This window comes from Lepidochelys olivacea (assembly GCF_965140295.1).
Source record: "Lepidochelys olivacea isolate rLepOli2 genome assembly, chromosome: 4".
Classification (NCBI taxonomy): domain Eukaryota; kingdom Metazoa; phylum Chordata; order Testudines; family Cheloniidae; genus Lepidochelys; species Lepidochelys olivacea.
This window is the reverse complement of record NC_140414.1, coordinates 123,684,016-123,705,426: the sequence shown is the minus strand read 5'-3', so window position 1 is coordinate 123,705,426 and position 21,411 is coordinate 123,684,016. Positions and strand designations below refer to the sequence as shown.

The following is a 21,411-nucleotide window of genomic DNA, read 5'->3' as shown; positions in this document are numbered from 1 at the left end:
CATTCCCCACCGCCACCCCCTAAAAAGGTCTACACTAACCTTGGAGGTTTAAAAAAACATTTTGAAATACAGTCCTAGTCTACACTACAAACTTATGTTGGCAAAACTATGTCGCTCAGGGGTGTGGAAAATCCCCCCTCCCGAGTGACGCAGTTCTATGTCGATGGGAGGGCTTGTATGCAAGAAGTTTGAGATAATCTTTTAATACAGGAGGTTGCTTAATATGTGTGTACAGATTTTACTCTTGCGGACAAAAGGACCTACTTCTCATAAAACTAAGGCCTTATCAGCTGCATCTCTGTCTTGCAGCAATGCAAATACGACTGTGAGAAAAACAAAAGGAATGAACTCAAACTTTAAGGGCTTACTTTTAGAAAAACACAACAGCCCCGAGGTAGGCATATATGTCCTCCTTTTAAAGAACTAGCAGGGCGCATCCATTAAACTCTTTGCTTAAACTGTTGTTCATATGACTACTTACCAATTTTTTTAGAGAGGACAAAACCTGCGGAATGGGGATTGATGGCCTTGAGATATGGCAAAACTCACACTTCGAAACTAGCTGAGAATACGAGCAACTCTCCAGTGAGAGTATTTACATTCAGGCTGTTCAGCTCCTAGAGCTTTGACAAGGACAGCATGCCAATAGGGCAGGTAAAGAATCAATTATCCTAAGATAGCCAGATTTGCTTTGCTAGCAGACAAAGGATTTTACTCCAGACTGATCACTTTAGAATCAAAATCATTTAACAAAGACAGCAAGGATTTACTTTCCAATATAAATATATAAAACCAGCTTCCAACCTTACCCCACTTGGTGCCTGACCCAATGCCCACTGAGTTGAATGGAAAGATTCCCCATGACTTTGATGGATGCTGAATCAAGATGTTATGAAGGGGACGAGAGACATAAATACTCTTGTGGCAAACCACGGAATTAAATCAATACAGAATAATGTAGTGATATGTTAAACCTTTGCTCCTAACTGACTAGATACTCTTTATTTAAAGTGACAGGTTTCAGAGTAACAGCCGCCTTAGTCTGTATTTGCAAAAAGAAAAGGAGTACTTGTGGCACCTTCGAGATTAACCAATTTATTTGAGCATAAGCTTTCATGAGCTACAGCTCACTTCATCGGATGCATAAAGTGGAAAATACAGTGAGGAGATTTATATACATACAGACCATGAAAAAAAGTGAGGATGTTTTTATACACACAGACCATGAAAAAATGGGTGTTTATTACTACAAAAGGTTTTCTTTACCCCCACCCCACTCTCCTGCTGGTAATAGCTTATCTAAAGTGATCAGTCTCCTTACAATGTGTATGATAATCAAGGTGGGCCATTTCCAGCACAAATCCAGGGTTTAACAAGAATGTCTGAGGAAGGGGGTGGGGGAGGAGGAATAAACAAGGGGAAATAGGTTACTTTTTATAATGACTCAACCACTCCCAGTCTCTATTCAAGCCTAAGTTAATTGTATCCAATTTGCAAATTAATTCCAATTCAGCAGTCTCTCATTGAAGTCTGTTTCTGAAGTTTTTCTGTTGTAATATCGCAACTTTCATGTCTGTAATCACGTGACCAGAGAGACTGAAGTGTTCTCCGACTAGTTTATGAATGTTATAATTTTTGACATCTGATTTGTGTCCATTTATTCTTTTACGTAGAGACTGTCCAGTTTGACCAATGTACATGGCAAAGGGGCATTGCTGGCACATGATGGCATATATCACATTGGTAGATGTGCAGGTGAACGAGCCTCTGATAGTGTGGCTGATGTTATTAGGCCCTGTGATGGTGTCCCCTGAATAGATATGTGGCACAGTTGGCAACGGGCTTTGTTGCAAGGATAGGTTCCTGGGTTAGTGGTTCTGTTGTGTGGTATGTGGTTGCTGGTGAGTATTTGCTTTAGGTTGGGGGGCTGTCTGTAGGCAAGGACTGGCCTGTCTCCCAAGATTTGTGAGAGTGATGGGTCATCCTTCAGGATAGTTTTTAGATCTTTGATAATGCGTTGGAGGGGTTTTAGTTGGGGGCTGAAGGTGATGGCTAGCGGCGTTCTGTTATTTTCTTTATTTAAAGTGGTAAATATTCAGAGCAATGCACAGGTTCACAACTCCCATTAATGAAAGTGGAACTCTGATTCCTAAATTCAACTTGTATCACTCCAAGATATGGTTAAAACTCGGTAGGCTTCAAAGTCAGTTTAAAAAAAAATCAAATACACAACTGTAATAAATTCCTCACACGTGATGAGCAGAGCGATAATGATGGTTAGATATGTCTGTCAAAGTATTTTGATTTAAGTCAAAGTAGAACAGTTGTTAATGAGAACAGGACAAGTCCCCTCCCCCCTCCTATACCCCAGCCATGGGGCATGGAGGCATGGGAAACAATAAAGAGCCTGCAAAGTAAACTACAGTGCTCTTCTCCATGACCCCCCCCCCCCACTCTTTCTTGAGTTGGCTGGGAAGACATCTATAGCTCTGTGGCCAAGAGTCAGCATTCATCCATATTGAGTAGGGAACTATCATGTGTTGCATCTATTCATACGGGCTTAGCAGTAGGTGGACAAGATTTGGTTCAATCTTGTAGATAGTGAAAACCCACCAAGGGATGTGAAAATGCAGAGCAGGGCCAAAGGAACTGTGAGCTGCAGGATCAGATGTTTTCATCTTGCAAATAGATGCAGGTCCTTGATACATGGGAGCTGGTGGGAACTATGACTGCATGAACAGAGTCTAAGGACACCGTTTCCAAATTACTAGTAATTGTAGCTGCCTGAAGTATTGGGTGTCCAACTTAAGACAACTTAGAGTCCTGTCTTTCAGAGGGTGGCTACTCAGCACTTTCTTAAAGCCAGGCTTCCTTAAGCAATATCAATTTACACACTCCAAAATTGAGGCTCCAAAAATTATTATTCAGTTTTGAAAATATTGGCCTACACTTCCTATTGTCCTGCATGTGTATGGCACTGAATATATGAAAACAAGGCTCTTTCATCCTGCCCTTGAAAAGCATAATGGGGAACCTGGAATACCAGGAGTTATTAGTTTGTTGGGAGATCCCAGCTTCTGCAATGCATGAGGGACTTCAGGCTAGTGAGCCATTCTGCTCCAGATTTTCTAGCTACAAAATACCTGTCTGTTTAAACAAAATTTCATGGTGGAGGAAGGGAGGGGAGAGAGCTAAAATGCCCCCCCCTTCAAAGTTAGTTTAGTTCTTTGGGTGGGGCGGGTTTATCCCTCAAAATCTAAGTCTGAACACTCATTTTAACCTCAGCAAGATGGAGAGATGAACTGAATTGCGATTATCAGCCCGAATAGCCTTTTATAAAGGGCTGATGCCACAACTGTGTTTTTTGTTTTAAACTTTCCAGTTCCATCTGCTGGTAGGCGAACATAACACAATGGTTTGCACTTATGCAACCGCCACTGGCCTTAAACTCTATGATGGTACGAACACCTTTTATCCAATGATTTCCAAGCCCTTACCAAACATTAATTAGAAAACCCTCCCAATACTGCTATGTCATAAATATAAAGGGAAGGGTAACCATCTTTCTGTATACAGTGCTATAAAATCCCTCCTGGCCAGAGGCAAAATCCTTTCACCTGTAAAGGGTTAAGAAGCTAAGGTAACCTCGCTGGCACCTGACCTAAAATGACCAATGAGGGGACAAGATACTTTCAAATCTGGAGGGGAGGAAAAAGGCTTCTGTCTGTCTATGTGATACCTTTGCCGGGAACAGATCAAGGATGTAAGCCCTTTAACTCCTGTATAGTACGTAATCTAGCTAGAAAATGTGTTAGGCTTTCTTTGTTTTGGTTTGTAACTTCGCTGAGCTGGAGGGAATGTGTATTCCTGTTTTTGTGTCTTTTTGTAACTTAAGATTTTGCCTAGAGGGATTCTCTATGTTTTCAATCTGATTACCCTGTAAAGTATTTACCATCCTGATTTTACAGAAGTGATTCTTTTACCTTTTCTTTAAATAAAATTCTTCTTTTAAGAACCTGATTGCTTTTTCATTGTTCTTAAGATCCAAGGGTTTGGGTCTGTGTTCACCGGTACTAATTGGTGAGTATATTATCAAGCCTTCCCCAAGAAAGGGGGTGTAGGCTTGGGGGAATATTTTGGGGGAACAGGACTCCAAGTGGTCCTTTCCCTGTTCTTTGTCCAAATCACTTGGTGGTGGCAGCATACTGTTCAAGGATAAGGGAAAGTTTGTACCTTGGGGAAGTTTTTAACCTAAGCTGGTAAAAATAAGCTTAGGGGGTCTTTCATGCGGGTCCCCACATCTGTACCCTAGAGTTCAGAGTGGGGAGGGAGCCCTGACACCCTATGAGGCTGATGTAACTTATATTCATTTTACACATGGGCACAGTGAGGCACAGAGAGATTACACAGACCACACAGGAAGTCAGTGGCAAAACCAGGAACAAGCCCTAGATGGCTTTACTCCCTGTTCCAGAGCATGTACCCTCCCTAGGAACAGCAGTCCAGATCCTCAAAGGTATTTAGGCTCCTTACTTCCATTCCTTTGAGCATCTGGGCCAGCATTCCTAGTTCATCCATTAGTATGCTTCGAAAGAGTGAGATTTCATGTACTGCTGTCTCTCTTTGCCATGAAGAGTAATAAGTCAATAACAAAATGAAGCTCATAAGTCAACGAATTTTAAAGATGAAGGTTGGAAATGTCTGTTTAAAAAGTACTTACCGTTACTGTAATGTGCTACTTGCTCCCAGAAGGCCTTGTGCAGGCCTGTTAAAAGCTCTTCTTTCTGTGAAAGAGAGAGGTTGCTCTTTATAGTTAACTGGTCCAATATGCCAGCTACAGCATCTAGTCTACATTTACTTTCTTCTTGTATCTTTGTCTTCAAAAAATCAACCATTTTCACCATTCGCTCCCAATTAAATAGTCTTTCCTGAATGTCCTGAAAACAAAACAAAAATACTATGTAAAAAATTAAGTGCAGGCAGAGTGCTGAATCTCTTAACATGCTGAGCCCTTCATTAACCCATTCAATACTGAATGATGCAAGAGACAAAACCAGTGACACTAGACAAACTGTGCCCTCCAGCGACCCATTCATTTGATTGTGTGTGCTCACTTGCACCATGGAAGGGGTTAAGCAAAGCTGTCTACATTTTCCATCCAGTGCTTCCTGGCTCCTTAAGGAATGAAAATAAATCTTAAAATGAATGAAGCAACATGAGTAATAAGTTAGCACCGCACATTTCAATGTTGAACACAAGCTGATGCTGAGGGGGAAAAGATTCACTAGATGGAGCAAAAGGATAAGATCTAAGGATTTTTTCCTCCTAAAATACTGCCCAACTGGTCAGTTTTCATTTAAGAATGAGCACGGCTATAGGATTACAATACCACTGTGGAGTGAGTCCTAATACACTGAGACTGCTTAAGGTATATAAAACAGTGTAGCTCAGTAAATGATTGAAAAATAAAAGCCATTACAGACTGACAGCTTCCATTACACTATGGTACAGGAAACCCAGGTTCATAGCCCATCTAAGAAATCTTGCTCCTCAGGTTAGTGGTGCTTACATAATGGCTTGAGATGGGGAGGGGTGCATGATGCTGGTAAACCAAGTGTCAGCTCTACCCAAGGCTGTAGGCTTTAGCTAAGAACTTACAAACTCATAGCTGGAAACCAAACCAGCTCACCTATATGTTAGTTTTGTTCAAAATAGGTATTAGTCTTAAAAGAATGTAGTTAGTGTTTAGACTCTGTGAAATGCTCGTAAGTTGCTGCATGCACTAACCTCATTAGTAATGGCTGTATTCCATGTTATAAGGAAATATGTAAGTTATGCTTCATAACTTTAAAAGTGTTTACAATGAACTTGTGAACCCAGGTATGGGAGTTGTCCATCCCCATTAAGGAGGCCTATCAAGATTAAACAGCCATTGAGAAACATCACAGTGCAAAAGATTGTGAATGGCCCTATCACACCTTGGAAATGCTATGTGCAAGAGAGCTCATATCATGGATAGAAAGGCCAAATGTAAAAGATAAAACAGGGTCACAAGAAAATTTGTCATCTCTTTGCTTGTTTGAACTGTCACAGGGCCAGAGACATTAAACAAAGGCAGAGATCCCCAAGGGTTATCCCTGGGTCTGCTCTGGGGATATTTTGAATTGACAGATTACCACATCTCTGCCATCTTTAGGAATCATGGATGGTTCCTTTGAGTATATGTCTGCTTGCTTTAACCGTTTCTTTTTACCTAGTTAATAAGCCTTTATTACAGGACTGGCTACAGGCATTGTCTTTGGTGTAAGATCTAAGATACAAATTGATCTGGGGTAAGTGCCTGCTCTCCTGGGACTCGAAGCAACCTGACTAGTGTGTGATTTTTGGTGTAAGTGACCACTGACTGTATCACTAAGTCCAGCTTGCCTGGGTGGTAAGATAGACTGGAAAGTCTATGGGGACTCTCTATGACTCTATGTTAAGACTGTTACGGTGATCCAGGAGTTCACATCCATTACAGAGTTGGTGAAGTCTAATTATAGAAAACACCACCAGTTTGGGATGTCTGCCCTGTTTTTGACAGTCTGCCCTGAGATAGGCACTCGCGGTCGTGAGCAACTCCAGACAGCGTAACAGGGTGACCCTTAGCAACTAAAGGAGAAGATGGTCCTTCTCCAAAGAGCTAGAAGGTCCATGAAGGCAATGTCAGGCAGAACAACTTATTAAATGTTGGACCCAAACATGAGAAATAATTCATATTGAACCAGGCACAACTGAGGAAAGTCTTTCTGTGGACCACGGTGCAGAGAGACCACCTATAAAGATTATTGGCCAATGTGGGTCATTCGTTTTATTTGACTCCTACATTGCACAATCATAAATCATTAGCTACTAACCACTACATATTTTATGGGTGAAAAAATGCATCTAGAGGCCACAGTGGGCCAGATTCTGATCTCATTTATACTTCTGTAAATCCAGAATAATTCCAGTGACTTCAGTGGAGTTACTCCACATTAATATCCCGTATAACTGAGAAGGATCTGGTCCAATTACATGTTAATTATGCATAACAGTATGTGTTTTTTGTTGCATTAAAATGAATACACTTGTAAATGTTACTGCTTCCTCTCTTAAGGCCAGGTTAGTCAGAGGTGCTGAGGGTCTTCAATTCCAAAGGAAGTCAGGAGAGCACCTGGAACCCTTCTTAATCTGAAGTATGGCCATCCAGGCATGGTGGAATACGTACATTTTAAAAAGAGGTCTCAATGCGCAGGTTAATGTTTCCCTTCCCCATCATTAGGTATAGCTCTTGCTGCTTGCTCATTGTTCTCATTAAAATCTTGCAGAGCATTTTTATTCCACCACGACTGGATAGTCGTGTTTTCAGGATCAGAATCAAAGCGATGAGAGGTCATTCATTTAAGAGTTTTTACAAACTACCAAGAAAGCTAGCCTCCTTATAACAGGTTAAAGTAAACAGGCCACCGCTGGTAAGTTGTCTACCTAATTCATAAACTCTGACTGACATAAACATTACACATTCTCATTATGCTCTAAGTTAGGATTGACTGTTTCAGTCTCTCTTCAGCTTTCCCTCCTCTTGTACTTTACCATTGTTTGCAAATCCTGAGACTGGCTTAATAACCCTTCTACTGCAATCATTCTCTCAGTCAGATTCATCATTATCTTTCCTCTTTTGGCACTTGAGCAATTTGATTGGTTCAGGAGAAACTGCTCGGCTTTGTCTGCCTGGTTCCAGAAAGCTTCCATCTGCAGAGTAGGAATTAAAACACATCAATTATTTCCTCCTTTTTCCTAAACCCCCCCCCCCATAATATTTAAAAACCTGAGAAATTAATTACCCTGCAACACAGAAAGGTGTTCTTTTCTGGGAGGCAAATCATTGTAATTCAAGATGAACCCATTACAAAGTCACCATTTGGCAAAACCATTTTCACAAAAATCTCATATTTTAAAACATGGGGATGCACCCTTGGTAATGTCAGATACCAGTGTATGGTACCTGTTGGCTAATTCTGAGTCTTTATGGAGGTTAGTGTACACAATTTTATTTAAGATTGCTATTTAAAAGAACTCCCCACACACAACACACTAAAACCAGGCTAATTCAGTGGTCCCCAAACTTTTCAGAGTCACGCACGCCCCCACCCCTGGAGCCAGGGCCAGGAGCAGGGATGCGGCTCTCAGGCAGGGGGGACATGGACATGGACAGGGATAAGGGGGTCGAGGCTGGGGCTGCAGCTGGGGGCGGGTCTAGGACCAGGAGCAGAGCCGCGGCAGGAGGGGTCTGGGTGGCGCTCCCTCCCAGTCCCTCATGGGAGCTGGCCCAGGCCCGCTGCACCCCCAAAACATTCCTCCGCTCTGGGGGTGTGCCCCACAATTTGGGGACCTCTCAGCTAATTAGTACAATTGGGGACAGAAGAAAGGCTAATAGCCAGTCATTACTTTCTAACAAGTTACTTTATTAACCATGTTGCAGCGTGGGAGTGCATGTCTAGAAAGATTTTAGTTTAAAACTCAGAAGATTTTTACCAGCTGAGGTTTTTGCAGCTGTTCAGTTTGTAAACATTATATTAACTTCTCAGAAATTATAAGCATATTATGTGGTTTAGAAAGTTATATGCCCCACCTACAGATCACCAGCTTTAGGCTCTAATCCTGTAGATACTTGTGCACACGCTTAATTCTATACACGTGACTCATTCCATTGACTTCAGTGGGATTACTTACATGTACAAAGCTAAACACATGTACATCTGTAGAATCAGGGCCTTATATTGTAAGCTCTCCAAGACAGGGGCTTAGGTCTGTGCAGTGTCCAGCCATCTAATGGTTTTATATTGCTGCAACACAAGGGTGCCCCAATCCTGACTGGAGCCTCTAGGTGCTATCATCATAAATATTTATTAGTAATAGTAATAATAAAGGGGGAGATTGTGAATAGCGACTGGCACCTGACTTTCAACGGGACTTGTGCTACTAAATGTTCCCCAAAATAGCTAAGAATTGTACTTTGACATTCTAGGTGCTTTTTCTGGAGGTGCCAATCTGCTGTGTATGGTGAGGAAAGGAAAAACTGTATAGTACTGAGGGAAAAGAGGTGCTCTTCAAGTGCCTGATCCAGATGTGGCTGAAGTCAATGAGACTCCTTCCATAATATAGTAACTGTGATGTGAGGAGCAACTCCACACATGGGGGCAGATCCTCATCTGATGTAAATTATTACACCTCCATTAAATGACATTTTACATTAGCTAATGGTTTGTCCCATGGAGCTGAGTAAGGCTAGATGACACTAATAATATCAGTTTCACACATGATTAACTCTACAGAATATTAAACAATCAGTTCTTTAAAGAATTGCCTTCACAGTCTCACAAGAAACGTCACATGCTTCTATCTCTGTCAGCCGGACTTCTGTTATCAAGTGAAAGGAACAGAGATTAAATAGAAAATCATAGAAGTTCTGGCTGGCACATTTCACAAACTACCAGACAGGTCAGAATTACTGTCGGTTTCTCTGTCAGAGAGGCCCAGGGCTAAGATATGTGGGCTGTTCAAGTCAGGACTAAAGTGCACTGACAGATTAGGGTGGGGAAGCTTATACATAGCCAGCCAGTATGACTGGTCTCTCATACTCATTAACTCAAATGTTGGAAAAAAAAGGGAGAGAAAAAGACAGTCTGAGAGATTCTCCTCTTATTTTCCAGCAGACTAGATAAATAAGATCTTTTTCCACCTCCAGGTTTCCTGGCTCAGAAATTAGTTTTGACACACTAGTGCTATTGAACTGAAAAATTATCATTTCATGAGGATCAAATGTCAACAGTAAAATTATATTTTTGCATTTAAAAGCACTTTAAACGTGTTACACTGTGCAAAGCAGCGTAGCCAGAAGAGTTACTGAGGCGTTAGTAATACTTTAAGTATATCAACTGAAAAAGTTTATCTATGAAGTGTGCATACTTTACACGGTACAAGTGAGCATCAGATATAAGGAAAAATATTACAGGCCACATTCTGCCTTCATTGCACAAGTACAATCCCACTGAACTCAGATGGGTATAAAAGAGTTTAGAGTCTATGCCTGTATGGTTTATTTAAACAGTGCAATTTTTGAAAAACAGTAAATGCACTAAAAATGAAAACTAGAGGAATCACTTAATTCTGACTACTAGCCTGCTTATTCCACTCTAATGCCACTTCAGTTACAACATGATTTTAGCAGCCTTTGTCTTGAGAACCACTACAGCTAGCATTTCATACAAGTGCTGAAGACGTAGCTAATCTGAGATTTTGTGATATACAGCATTAATCTATTACATTATTAAATACAGTTCTGTCACCCTGAACTGAAATATCTTTTACATAAAAGTGTACCAGTCATCTTTTCAAGATATATAATTAATTCTCTTAGTGGCTCAAAAGATATATCAGGTCCTAAAATCCTATTTAAATTAAGGTGGGGGAAAGAATGTAAGATTATAATAAGAATTATGGGATAAGGTCCGACAGCTCATATTATACAAAGGCTTGAAATATTTTACTAGTCCAACAGAGCAATAAGCATTTGACATCTCTGTGTATTGTGCAAGAACCAGTGTTCAGAAAAGAAAGATGCTAGTTGCTGGCCAGAGTTAGAAACACTTTGCTAGATGAATGTACGCATGCTTTCAGAATCAGTGGATTTGTAAAACACTGATCCTGAAGTAGTGACCACAAAGAAAAAAATGTTGACTCCCCTATCAACAGAACTATGTTAATTAGAAATACAGAGATGAATACAAATGATATAGGTACATTATCTAGGATATGTTCAGAATATTCCCTCTCTTTCCTTTCTAAATCTTCCAAGGTCTGGTACTCTGAATTACGAGCGCCCGACATCTCAGTACTCAGTAGTCTGGAGGTAAGTTGTTTCTGTAACTCTTCCAAATCCTGGAAAAATAAAAAACCTGTTACACAGGAAAATAGCTTGTTTGAATTGGAAAAAAGTATTACTTGGAAAATAATAATATACATACGGCTTCTGTTTAAAAAATGCTAATTTATTAGAGTGTTTGAGTCTTGCCCATGATTCTTCATGAAAGTAAATTCAACAAACAAGTTCAGGAAGTTTTATTTCTAGGTACTGCCATTCTTGCAGTAAATAGAGAAAACCTCAGACGTTAGGCATGAGTCAGACCTGATTTACACTTTTTTTTACACAGGTGTAACTCCACTTAACTCAATTTAAACAAGTGTGAGATCAGAATCAGTCCTGGTGTTCATTTCTGCTGACTTTAGATACCATTAAGCATTGATCCAAGTCTTCATATTTTTAACCCTGAAAAAGTTTTAAGAGTTTTTACAATACTTTAGTGCACCCACAAGTATTTTCAAGAAGATTGCAATTTTGGCTCTCCATCTTTAACTGGCCTCTAAAACGCACATGCAGTGCTTGGGGATGGTAGGTGTATGAATACCTGATCCATGTGTGCAAATGCAGGTGGCTAGCAGTGGGTGTGTGCGCACACACACTTACTTTTACTTATACCTGCCAAAACTGTAAGGTGCATTTTTAGATGCCACTTGAAAATGTTGACTTTTAATGTTTGTAAGCAAATACTTTTAAATGGAGTAAGTGAAATAATGTCTTCCCAACGGATTTAATAAACAAAAAACTCAGTCCTTCATCCTTCTTCCACGGGTTGCCACCGAGATGCATATTTCTACACTTTCCCAAACATGCCTTCTTTCTCAAGCCTTTTTCTACCATATGATTTTGTCTCCTAAAGAATTACATTAATATCTTATGTCTTAAAGAACTGCAAACACATTTTAGTGACCCTTAAAAATGTTCTGTCATCAAAACCCCATTAAGCTTTCATGTAGAATCAGCGAATGAAGAAATAAAAAATGCTTATTACAGCAAGGTGTCTTGTCTACTGTCCTGCTAATGCAGGATTAAATATAATATTAAATGTAATATTTCTGCTAATACCCGTGGTATTGCTCCTTGCCAAAGTAATTTTCCCTTTATGCAAATACAGTGTTTGAGGATCAGGATCAGTCTTCTCCATTCAGTCATGCCACAACCCAATGTTTGTAACTTTTGTAAACATTACAGGCCAGATTGTCAAGAGCTCAGTTCCCATTTAGGCATCAAAATAAGTGGCTAGATTCTTTTTCAAAAGAAGCTCAGCATGTTAGACACTGATCTCCTTAGAAAAAGTCTGGTCATTAACGCCACAACAGGAACTTTTGAAAATCTGACCCTTATTTTTTAGGTGCCTCACGGGAGCTGAGCTCTTCTGAAAAAAATCTGTCTCCATGTGAGTTAGTGCTTCTGAAATGTGCTGGGCTGATAGTCCCAGAGCTGGAAGTTCTCTAGCTGTTATTAAACCAAAGCCCCTCAGCACCATTTTGTCGACTCGCTGTGAAGGGCAACCGTGTAGATTACGACTTGCGTGTCTATTACATTAGGAAAAGAATAGAGCCAGCTGTGATTTGTGGTTTTCTGAGCTACACAAGTGTCCATTTTGAAGTCGTCTGAGACTGGAAGCATTCTGAATAGAAAACTGCTTTTCAGCAAATCAGAGTTTCTCATGAAAATTTCACTTTTCTGTCTATAACTTTTGGATTTTTATGGAATAACATCACTATTTATTTTTTTATTTTTATTTTGGCAACTGAGAACTGGAAAATTTCTTGGCTTCCATTTTGACAAATTCTAAGTATTTTGTGGAGGGGGGGGAACACCTGGTCTGTGAGTGGGAAAACGATAATCCCACAACTACCATCCTCATGCACTCTATGTGCATTGAGATTATTAGTCCCATTTTATAGCTGTGGATCTGAAACATGGAGAAAGCAAAGGTGTGTCTACATGCAATGTAAGCCCCTGGTCAAACTCAGGCTCAAGTTTAACCCCCTTTCATTTACAAAGAAATCAGGCTAACCCAGGATCCCAGGACCCCACAGAGGTGGAGGGTCTGAGCCTGAATCAAGCTGGGACCCAGGGTTCAAGCCCTATTGTTCTGCTGTGTACAAGCAGTCCCCCCTGACTAGGCTTGGGGTTAGCCTGAGCTCTGGGACCCTCTCACCACACAGGGTCCTAAAACCGCAGCTCCTGCCTGAGCCCAAATATCTACACTGCAATTAAATAGCCCCTTAACTCCAAGTCAGCTGGCATGTGCCAGCTGTGGGTTTTTAATTGTAGTGTAGACATAACCTAAGTGACTTGCCCAAAGTCACACAGGAAATCGGGGGCAGAGCAGGGAATTGAATAATAATCTTCCAAGTTCCAGGGTAGTGTCCTAACCACTGGACTATCCTTCCTCCACAGGCTCCCCCAGACTGCACTGGCTGCCTCAGATAAAATCAATATTTAACTCTTGACATGTCTTACAGTAGCTCTGTTAGATAAAGGAAGAGACCAGTGCTTTCAAACATCATTACCTAAAGGTTAGGAGACATTATGGAAGTGGTCTACCCCGGTAATATTCATGTGTCTAAAGTTTGTCCCTATCCAGCATCTACTTCTGAAACAAGGATTTATTCCTTTAATCTCTTTTCTTTCTAAATATGATTAACTTTTAATATTAAATTTGAGGATCAAAGGCAGTGAAGTGATCTTAATACAGAAAACCATGGAGATATAGGCTATCAGATACAATTATAGAGAGCTCCAGTGTTAATCCATTGACTGCGGGATTACATGATCAGTCTAAATCCCTACTGACTAGTGCTGACGTAACATGAGAAATTTTAATTCTAGACTAACTACCTCTTTTTTTTAAAAAAAAGGATGCAGAGCTGGTAACCTTCCAGCAATTTTTTCTTAGTGCTGAACCATTTTTTCTCTTCTGTTCTCTCACAAACATAATGTGATCCAAACTGTGACTAAGAGCAGCTTTCAGCAATGTACATTAATTGTAAGTGTGGAGTGTGAAAAGCCTCAATCCCAGAAATGGAGTTCGATAAAGTATATGGTAGGAGAATAATTGCACAGAGAGAAAAACAGGTACATTTTCTTGATAATAGCTTAGAATTTCCTTCAGGTACTGCACCCCCTAGTATGTTGTTGTTGACAATAATAGGTGAGCCCAGATAATGAATTTACACCTAGGCCTGTTGAGGCTACGAGTTGAGGTTGAATTTAGCAGCGTTATCTCAATTTAACCCTGCACCCATCCATACGACGAAGTCCTTTTATCGACTTAAAGGGCTCTTAAAATCATTTCTTTACTCTACCCCCGATGAGGGGATTAGTGCTGAAATCGGCCATGCTGGGTTGAATTTGGGATACTGTGGATGCAATTCAACGGTATTGGCCTCCGGGAGCTATCCCAGAGTGCTCCACTGTGACCGCTCTGAACAGCACTCTCAACTCAGATGCACTGGCCAGGTATATAGGAAAAGGCTCGTGAACTTTTGAATCTCATTTCCTGTTTGGCCAGCGTGGTGAGCTCACCCGCACAGGTCACCATGCAGAGCTCATCATCACAGGTGACCATGCAATCCCAGAATCGCTGAAGAGCTCCAGAATGGACCGAACGGGAGGTACGGGATCTGATCACTGTATGGGGAGATGAATCCGTGCTGGCAGAACTCCATTTGAAAAGGCGAAATGCCAAAATATTTAAAAAAAAGTCTCCAATGGCATGAAGGACAGAGGCTATAACAGGGACCTGCAGCAGTGCTGTATGAAAATTAAGGAGCTCAGGCAAGCCTACCAAAAAACCAGAGAGGCAAAGAGCCACTCCAGTTCAGAGCCCAGACATGCCGCTTCTGTGATGAGCTGCATGCCATTCTAGGGGGTGCAGCCACCACTACCCCAACCATGTGCTTTGACTCCGTCCAAGGAGTGGGAGGTAACACGGAAGCGGGTTTTGGGGGTGAGGAAGATGAGGAGGAGGAGGAGGAGGAGGAGGAAGTTGTAGATCGCTCACAGCAAGGAAGCGGAGAAACCGGTTTCCCCAACAGCCAGGATCTGTTTATCACCCTGGACCTGGACCCCCTGAACCCACCCAAGGCAGGCTCCCGGACCCTTAAGGCGGAGAAGGGATCTCTGGTGAGTGTACCTTTGTAAATATTATACATGGTTTAAAAGCAAGCGTGTTTAATGATTAATTTGCCTTGGCATTTGCGGCCAGTACAGCTACTGGAAAAGTCTGTTAAAGTGTCTGGAGATGGAGCAGAAATCCTCCAGGGACATCTCTCTAAAGCTCTCCTGGATGTACTCCCAAAGCCTTTGCAAAAGGTATCTGGGGAGGGCAGCCTTATTCCATCCTCCATGGTAAGACACTTTACCACACCAGGCCAGTAGCAAGGATAACTATAGGCATTTCAACATCCGCAACGGTTATTTTCTGGTCTGGAAAGTAACTCCCTTGCTGCAGCTGTTGAAACAGACCAGAGTTCCTGAAGATGCGAGCGTCATGAACCTTTCCCGGCCATCCCATGTTGATGTTGGTGAAACGTCCCTTGTGAGCCACCAGTGCTTGCAGCACCATTGAAAAGTACCCCTTGAGGTTTATGTACTCGCTGTCTTGATGCTCTGGTGCCAAGTCAGGGATATGGGTTCCATCTATCGCCCCACCACAGTTAGGGAATCCCATTGCAGCAAAGCCATCCACTATGACCTGCACATTTCCCAGGGTCACTACCCTTGATAGCAGCAGCTCAGTGATAGCGTCGGCTACTTGCAACACAGCAGCCCCCACAGTAGATTTGCCCACTCCAAATTGATTCTCGACTGACCAGTAGCTGTCTGGCGTTGCAAGCTTCCACAGGGCTATCGCCACTTGATTCTCAACTGTGAGGGCTGCTCTCATCTTGGTATTCTTGCGCCTCAGGGCAGGGAAAAGCAAGTGACAAAGTTCCATGGAAGTGCCCTTATGCATGCGAAAGTTTCGCAGCCACTGGGAATCGTCCCAGACCTGCAACACTATGCGGTCCCACCACTCTGTGCTTGTTTCCCGGGTCCAGAATTGGCGTTCCATGCCATGAACCTGCCCAACTGAAACCATGATGTGCACATTGCAGGGGCCCATACTTTGAGAGAGGTCTATGTCCATGTCCTCCTCACTCTCGTCACCGTGCTGCAGTCGCCTCCTCCTCGCCTGGGTTTCGCTTTTCTTGCAGGTTATGGTTCTGCATATCCTGCTGGATAACGTGCATGGTGTTTATAGTGCTCATAATTGCCGCGATGATTTGGGCGGACTCCATGTTCCCAGTGCTATGGCGTCTGCGCTGAAAAAAGGTGTGAAACAATTGTCTGCTGTTCCTCTGATGGAGAGTGGGGCGACTGGCAACATAGCTTACAGGGTTGGTTTATAGGCAATTAAAATCAACAAAGGGGGTGGCTTTGCATCAAGGAGAAACAGAATGGCCCCCTCAAGGATGGAACTCAAAACCCTGGGTTTAGCAGGCTGTTGATTTCACGGAGGGAGGGAGGGAGGAGAAAATGAATACACAACAACTCTGGTCTATTTCTTGTTTTGATCCACTTCATCTATCTTTATACATCTTGCTGGCAGCGGACTGTCCAGTACGACCGCTAGCCATCGTCATCTCCTGGGTGCTCGGCAGAAGACGGTGCAGTATGACTGCTGGCCATCGTTGTCTCCTGGCTGCTTATTAAAAGATGGTGCAGTAGGACTGCCGGCAGGACTGAATCGCCATGAGAGGAAACTTAAAAGAGTAATGACCTGGCTGAGTCACTCCCATGTTTGCTCAGGTGCCCCTGACCTCATCGAGGTCGGTTAAAAGAGCACCCTGGACTACGTCGACGATGACTACCAGTCATACTGCATTGTCTGCTGCCAAAAGGCAATGGGCTGCTGCTATGTAGCAATGCAGTACCACGTCTGCCAGCACCCAGGAGACATACGGTGATGGTGAGCTGAGCAGGCTCCATGCCTGCCATGGCATGGTGTCTGCATGGGTAACCCAGGAAAAAAGGCGTGAAATGATTGTCTGCCCTTGCTTTCATGGAGGGAGGGAGGGAGGGAGGGAGGGAGGGAGGGATAGGGGGTGCCTGACAATATGTACCCAGAACCACCCACGACAATGTTTTTGCCCCATCAGGCATTGGGATTTCTACCCAGAATTCAAATGGGTGGCAGAGACTGCGGGAACTGAGGGATAGCTACCCACAGTGCAACGCTCCGGAAGTTGACGGTTGCCTTGGTACTGTGGACGCACTCCGCCAACTAAATGCTGACTAAATGCACGCAGAGCATTTGTGTGGGGACACACACAATCGACTGTATAAAAATGCTTTCTAAAAAACCGATTTCTATAAATTCGACCTAATTTCATAGTGTAGACATACCCCTAGAAATCATTCATGCTAAGGTCTAGAAAACACTGTTTTCCTGATAGGACTAAACTGTGAAAAAGGCTTTTCTCGTAACAGACTGGAGACAGCACTGTAGTAATTGGTATTTTTTGATACAGACAGACATTCAGCCACAAGTTGTTATGGACAATCCACCACGGGGTTCAGCAATCATGTCTTTCACTTAATTTTGCCTCTTCCCACTCCCAAAAAACAGGAAAGTTTGAAATACACTACAGATGACATTATTCCATGTAAAAGAGATCAACACAGGAGGGGCATATTGCTGAACTTTCACAAACTGCTTGCATTAACTTTTATTTTCTGTTGGCTGAAATATTAAACAATGGAGACACTTACAGTTTCCTGCATCAAAATGATTTGCTGGTATAAATCTTCAGTAATCCTCTTTTTAAGGTAAAAATCAGAGAGGTATGTTCTGAGAACCTGAATAAATACCTAGGTGAAAAAGGAGAAATAAATATAAAACGTAATCAATTTGATAAGACTTGTAAGGTCACTGTGGTAATCATTACTGGTGATTACATGTATGAATGAGGATGAGTTGTAAGTGAAAATATATTAATAGCAGAAAAGATAATTTACACTTAAAATAGTCATGCTCGGACTCTCCCAATTTGCCTGGGATAACATTCATTATCTTCCAGTATTTCTTACACTTCCTACACTCCTACAAAGACAGATGTAATTTTACATATCTAAGGCAACTGACAAATTTTAAAGCATACGCAAGGCCTTTCATCGAAGGATAACAAAGGGACTCACAAACATCAGACTTCATGTCTCTGCTTTGGGTAGCTATCACACAATGGCATGTTCAAAGTAGGGTGGATCTTTTCTAAAACTTTGTGTGCCCAAGCTGTCGTGTCCTCACAAATGCCTGTAGTGTAATGCTTTCACCTTTAAGCTGTCATCTTGGGATTGCTCAACTGTATTTGTTTACCATTTGTAACCAAGCCACTCATTTGTATACCATCTGTAACCAAAGAGTTACAGGATCTGGGAAAATCCCAGGCTCTGGGATGATCTCTCGAAAACAGACCTTCAGTTAAATAGACTCTGATCAACTTCCCTGATCACAATATCGACAATAGCAAAAATATAACAAATTATATTTTAAATCTTTGGCAGAATCTTCACCCAAGTCCCTCCCACTTATCTCCTTGAAAGCCAGAGAGAAAAGATAGTAAATGGATTATTGTGGGGTTTTTAACTGTTAATCTTGAAAGTGAACAAATAAAGTTGTTGTTTGAATGTGTTCAGCTTAGCGGCAGGATATATGACTCTCTTTTTTCTCTCTCTCTCATTTACACCAAGCAGACGCCATAGAAATCTCCACAATACATATTCAAAAAGTGGAATAGCTTTAAGTTAACACTTGACGGCTGAATTCCAAACTCTTTGCCATTAGTGTGGCTTCAAAGGACAAGAAGAAAGGGAAACCTTAGCATACTGGATCCAAAATGGGGGAAGCTATTAAAATCCTTTGGGATGGATTCCTTGCTAACAAAAAATAATTCAAGGAGTCGCTTGACAAGTCAACGTTGCAGTTGAGTAGAATTTGGAAAACTTATTATCAATAGACTTGCTGGTAAAACAAGACTCAGTAGGATGGAAAAAGATACAAGCGATGATGACTTGTACCTCACCTGCTGACACTATGGATATGAAAGGCAGAATGCACCCTCTGAAAATAAAACTGGAAGACAAAATGCTAATATTTCAAATACTGTCAAAAATATCAGAATTAAAGCAAACTATGAAGATAATGAAGTCAAAACTGAAGTTTCCTTCTTTGAGACCTGACTTTCAGAAGCACTAGCATGGAGGGCAAAAAATGGAACCTTCAAGACTGAACCATCCACTGTGCCTTGGACCAAAAACCTACTAATAAAAAACCACTCCTGCTACTCAGAGTGCAGTTTTATGACTCCAAGTTTTTCTCTGCCTTTTGTGGAATCGTGGAGCTTCTGGTCAGCAATCAAATGGTCTAATCAGCTGCCTTTCAAGGTTTCTGTTATGTTATGGCACAATGTTGTCACAAGTTAGTTATTGATCTTGAGATCAAATTCGTTGTTCTTAATTCACACAAATTGAAGATCATCTTAGACACTGATCCCAGAATTCTTTTGGTCTCCCATAGATGCCTTTTTAAGAAGATGGGGAGGAGCCCACCAAGAGAGGACACGTGAATGGGTCAGATCTACTCCCCAGGCTTACTCTGGTTCCTCTCCTTCCCAAGAGTGTTTAAAAGTCTGTCTAGAAAATGCTACCTCTTGAAACATGCTAATTGCATTAATCAGATTTACTTGTTTCTGGCATAATGTGAGCATAATGGAGGTTTGGGTGGGGGAGAGGGGTGTGAAAGGATTATACCCAGTGTTTAGATTGCTTTAGTTAGGCTATAATTGTAATGTTACCCCCTTTTGACCTGAGCAGTTAACTAAAAATTCGGGGTTTTGTGGATTGATCCAGTTAACAACAGAAATTGGCGATGGAGTCAGGTGTTTCTTCAATGTAATCTTGTTTATTTACAAAGCATGTAGGATGTCTCATTTCCCTGAACACAGCAGGGATCAAACAAGAAATAGTATCCTTTCTCACAGTTTCAAGCCCCTTTCTTCCATTTAGCCCAAAAGCTTTATCACAGCTTTTTTTCAGGGCTACATTCCCAGTGCTTGTCCTGAGTCCTTGGCTTTTTTTCTGATGCTTCTCTCAACATACACACCACTCTACCAAGCAATACCCAGCATAAGGTCCTGCCCACATATCAAATTCCTGAGCAGACTTCCCAGTGCCTTTGTGTCGGGTGGTACCATAAGGCCCTCTGGGTCTAGAACCCAGGCCTACAGAGCTACCAGGCAGCTAGCAGCTCCAGGCTGCCACCCAGCAGCAGATGTAAACATGGTGCGCTCCACTTCCCATAACCCTCTGTGGACACAGACTGTGGGACATTCCACCACAAGGGTTTGACAGACTGCAACCCCATGGCTCTTGATTGGCTCCCTGCCCTATATAAATCCAGGGGGTGTTTCAAGAAGTGTTTAGGCAACAGTGGGGATCTTCTATGGTTGCCATGATTGTTCCTGCTCTTGAATTCCTGGCTTGACCTTGGACTGATTTGGACTTTTCCTCCTGACTTGGACCCTGACCTTTGGGACCCTGGCCTGGACTTGACTGTGAACGCCTGTGCTCCTCCCAGACCCAGGTTTGCCCCTACTCTGACTCTTGGCCCTGACTGCCCTTGTTGGGATCCTGACAAGTGACATGTATCTGTGGTTTGGTTGGAGGCACCTCTTGCTTATTTCAACTTAAATGAGGGTAGTGGTTATACCCTCCAGTTTGAGTGTGGTTTAACCCCACCCATAACAGTAACAATGATTCTGTATTGCACCATATCTGTATAAAATCCCTACTCTTTTGTCTTAATCACAGAAGTCCAGTTTGCCCAGTTTGTCCTTCTCTCCTTGCTAAAGGCTTCTTTTATTTTTATTTCCCCTTCTACTCCTCCCCCATCAACTTTTTTAATTGGGGTCAGGTTTTATTTTTCTCTCCATTGGAGAAGAATAGAGCCTTAAGCTTTTTTTTTTCCCCTCCCCCTTTAAAAAAACAAAACATTGACTCTGGCTTACAAATCATGAGAATATTTGCAATTTGTGTTAGCAAGAAAATCATCTGGTTTGTTTATTTAGAGCTACATTGTAGCTTTCCAATGGGATGTGAGAAAGGGGTGCTGCATACCTGGGCCAACGCTAGAACAGACCAGCGAATCAACTCTGACTCTCAGAGGGTTAAACAATCCTCTGTAATACCAGAATACTTCTCATTCTGCCCCAGCTCAGTTGTGCTGCCCAGTGCATTGTGGGGTGCAATTAAGACTCCATCCACCCTACACCCCTGTCTGCCCACTCCCAACCAATGGAGGCTGCTCTCTTCTTGTAACTTGTAATATGGGTAGCCCATGCAGCAGAATAAAGGGGTACTTTGACTTCTGTACCAAACTGAATCAGGGCAATTGTGCTCATCGCAGTGGTAATGAA

General features: G+C 42.1%; 1 protein-coding gene across 2 annotated transcripts in view; it reads right to left on the bottom strand.

Annotated features, from left to right (window-relative positions):
- EVC (EvC ciliary complex subunit 1) overlaps positions 1-21,411 on the bottom strand; it is a gene marked incomplete at its 5' end in the record, with an annotated part of 79,953 nt that overhangs the window by 42,997 nt on the left and 15,545 nt on the right. For both annotated transcript variants that reach the window (XM_084626747.1, XM_084626748.1), the window contains 4 exons: positions 4,721-4,937; positions 7,615-7,773; positions 10,825-10,962; positions 17,711-17,809. In XM_084626747.1, the coding sequence (XP_084482873.1) occupies positions 4,721-4,937; positions 7,615-7,773; positions 10,825-10,962; positions 17,711-17,809 (613 nt within the window). The remainder of the gene's footprint in view (positions 1-4,720; positions 4,938-7,614; positions 7,774-10,824; positions 10,963-17,710; positions 17,810-21,411) is intronic.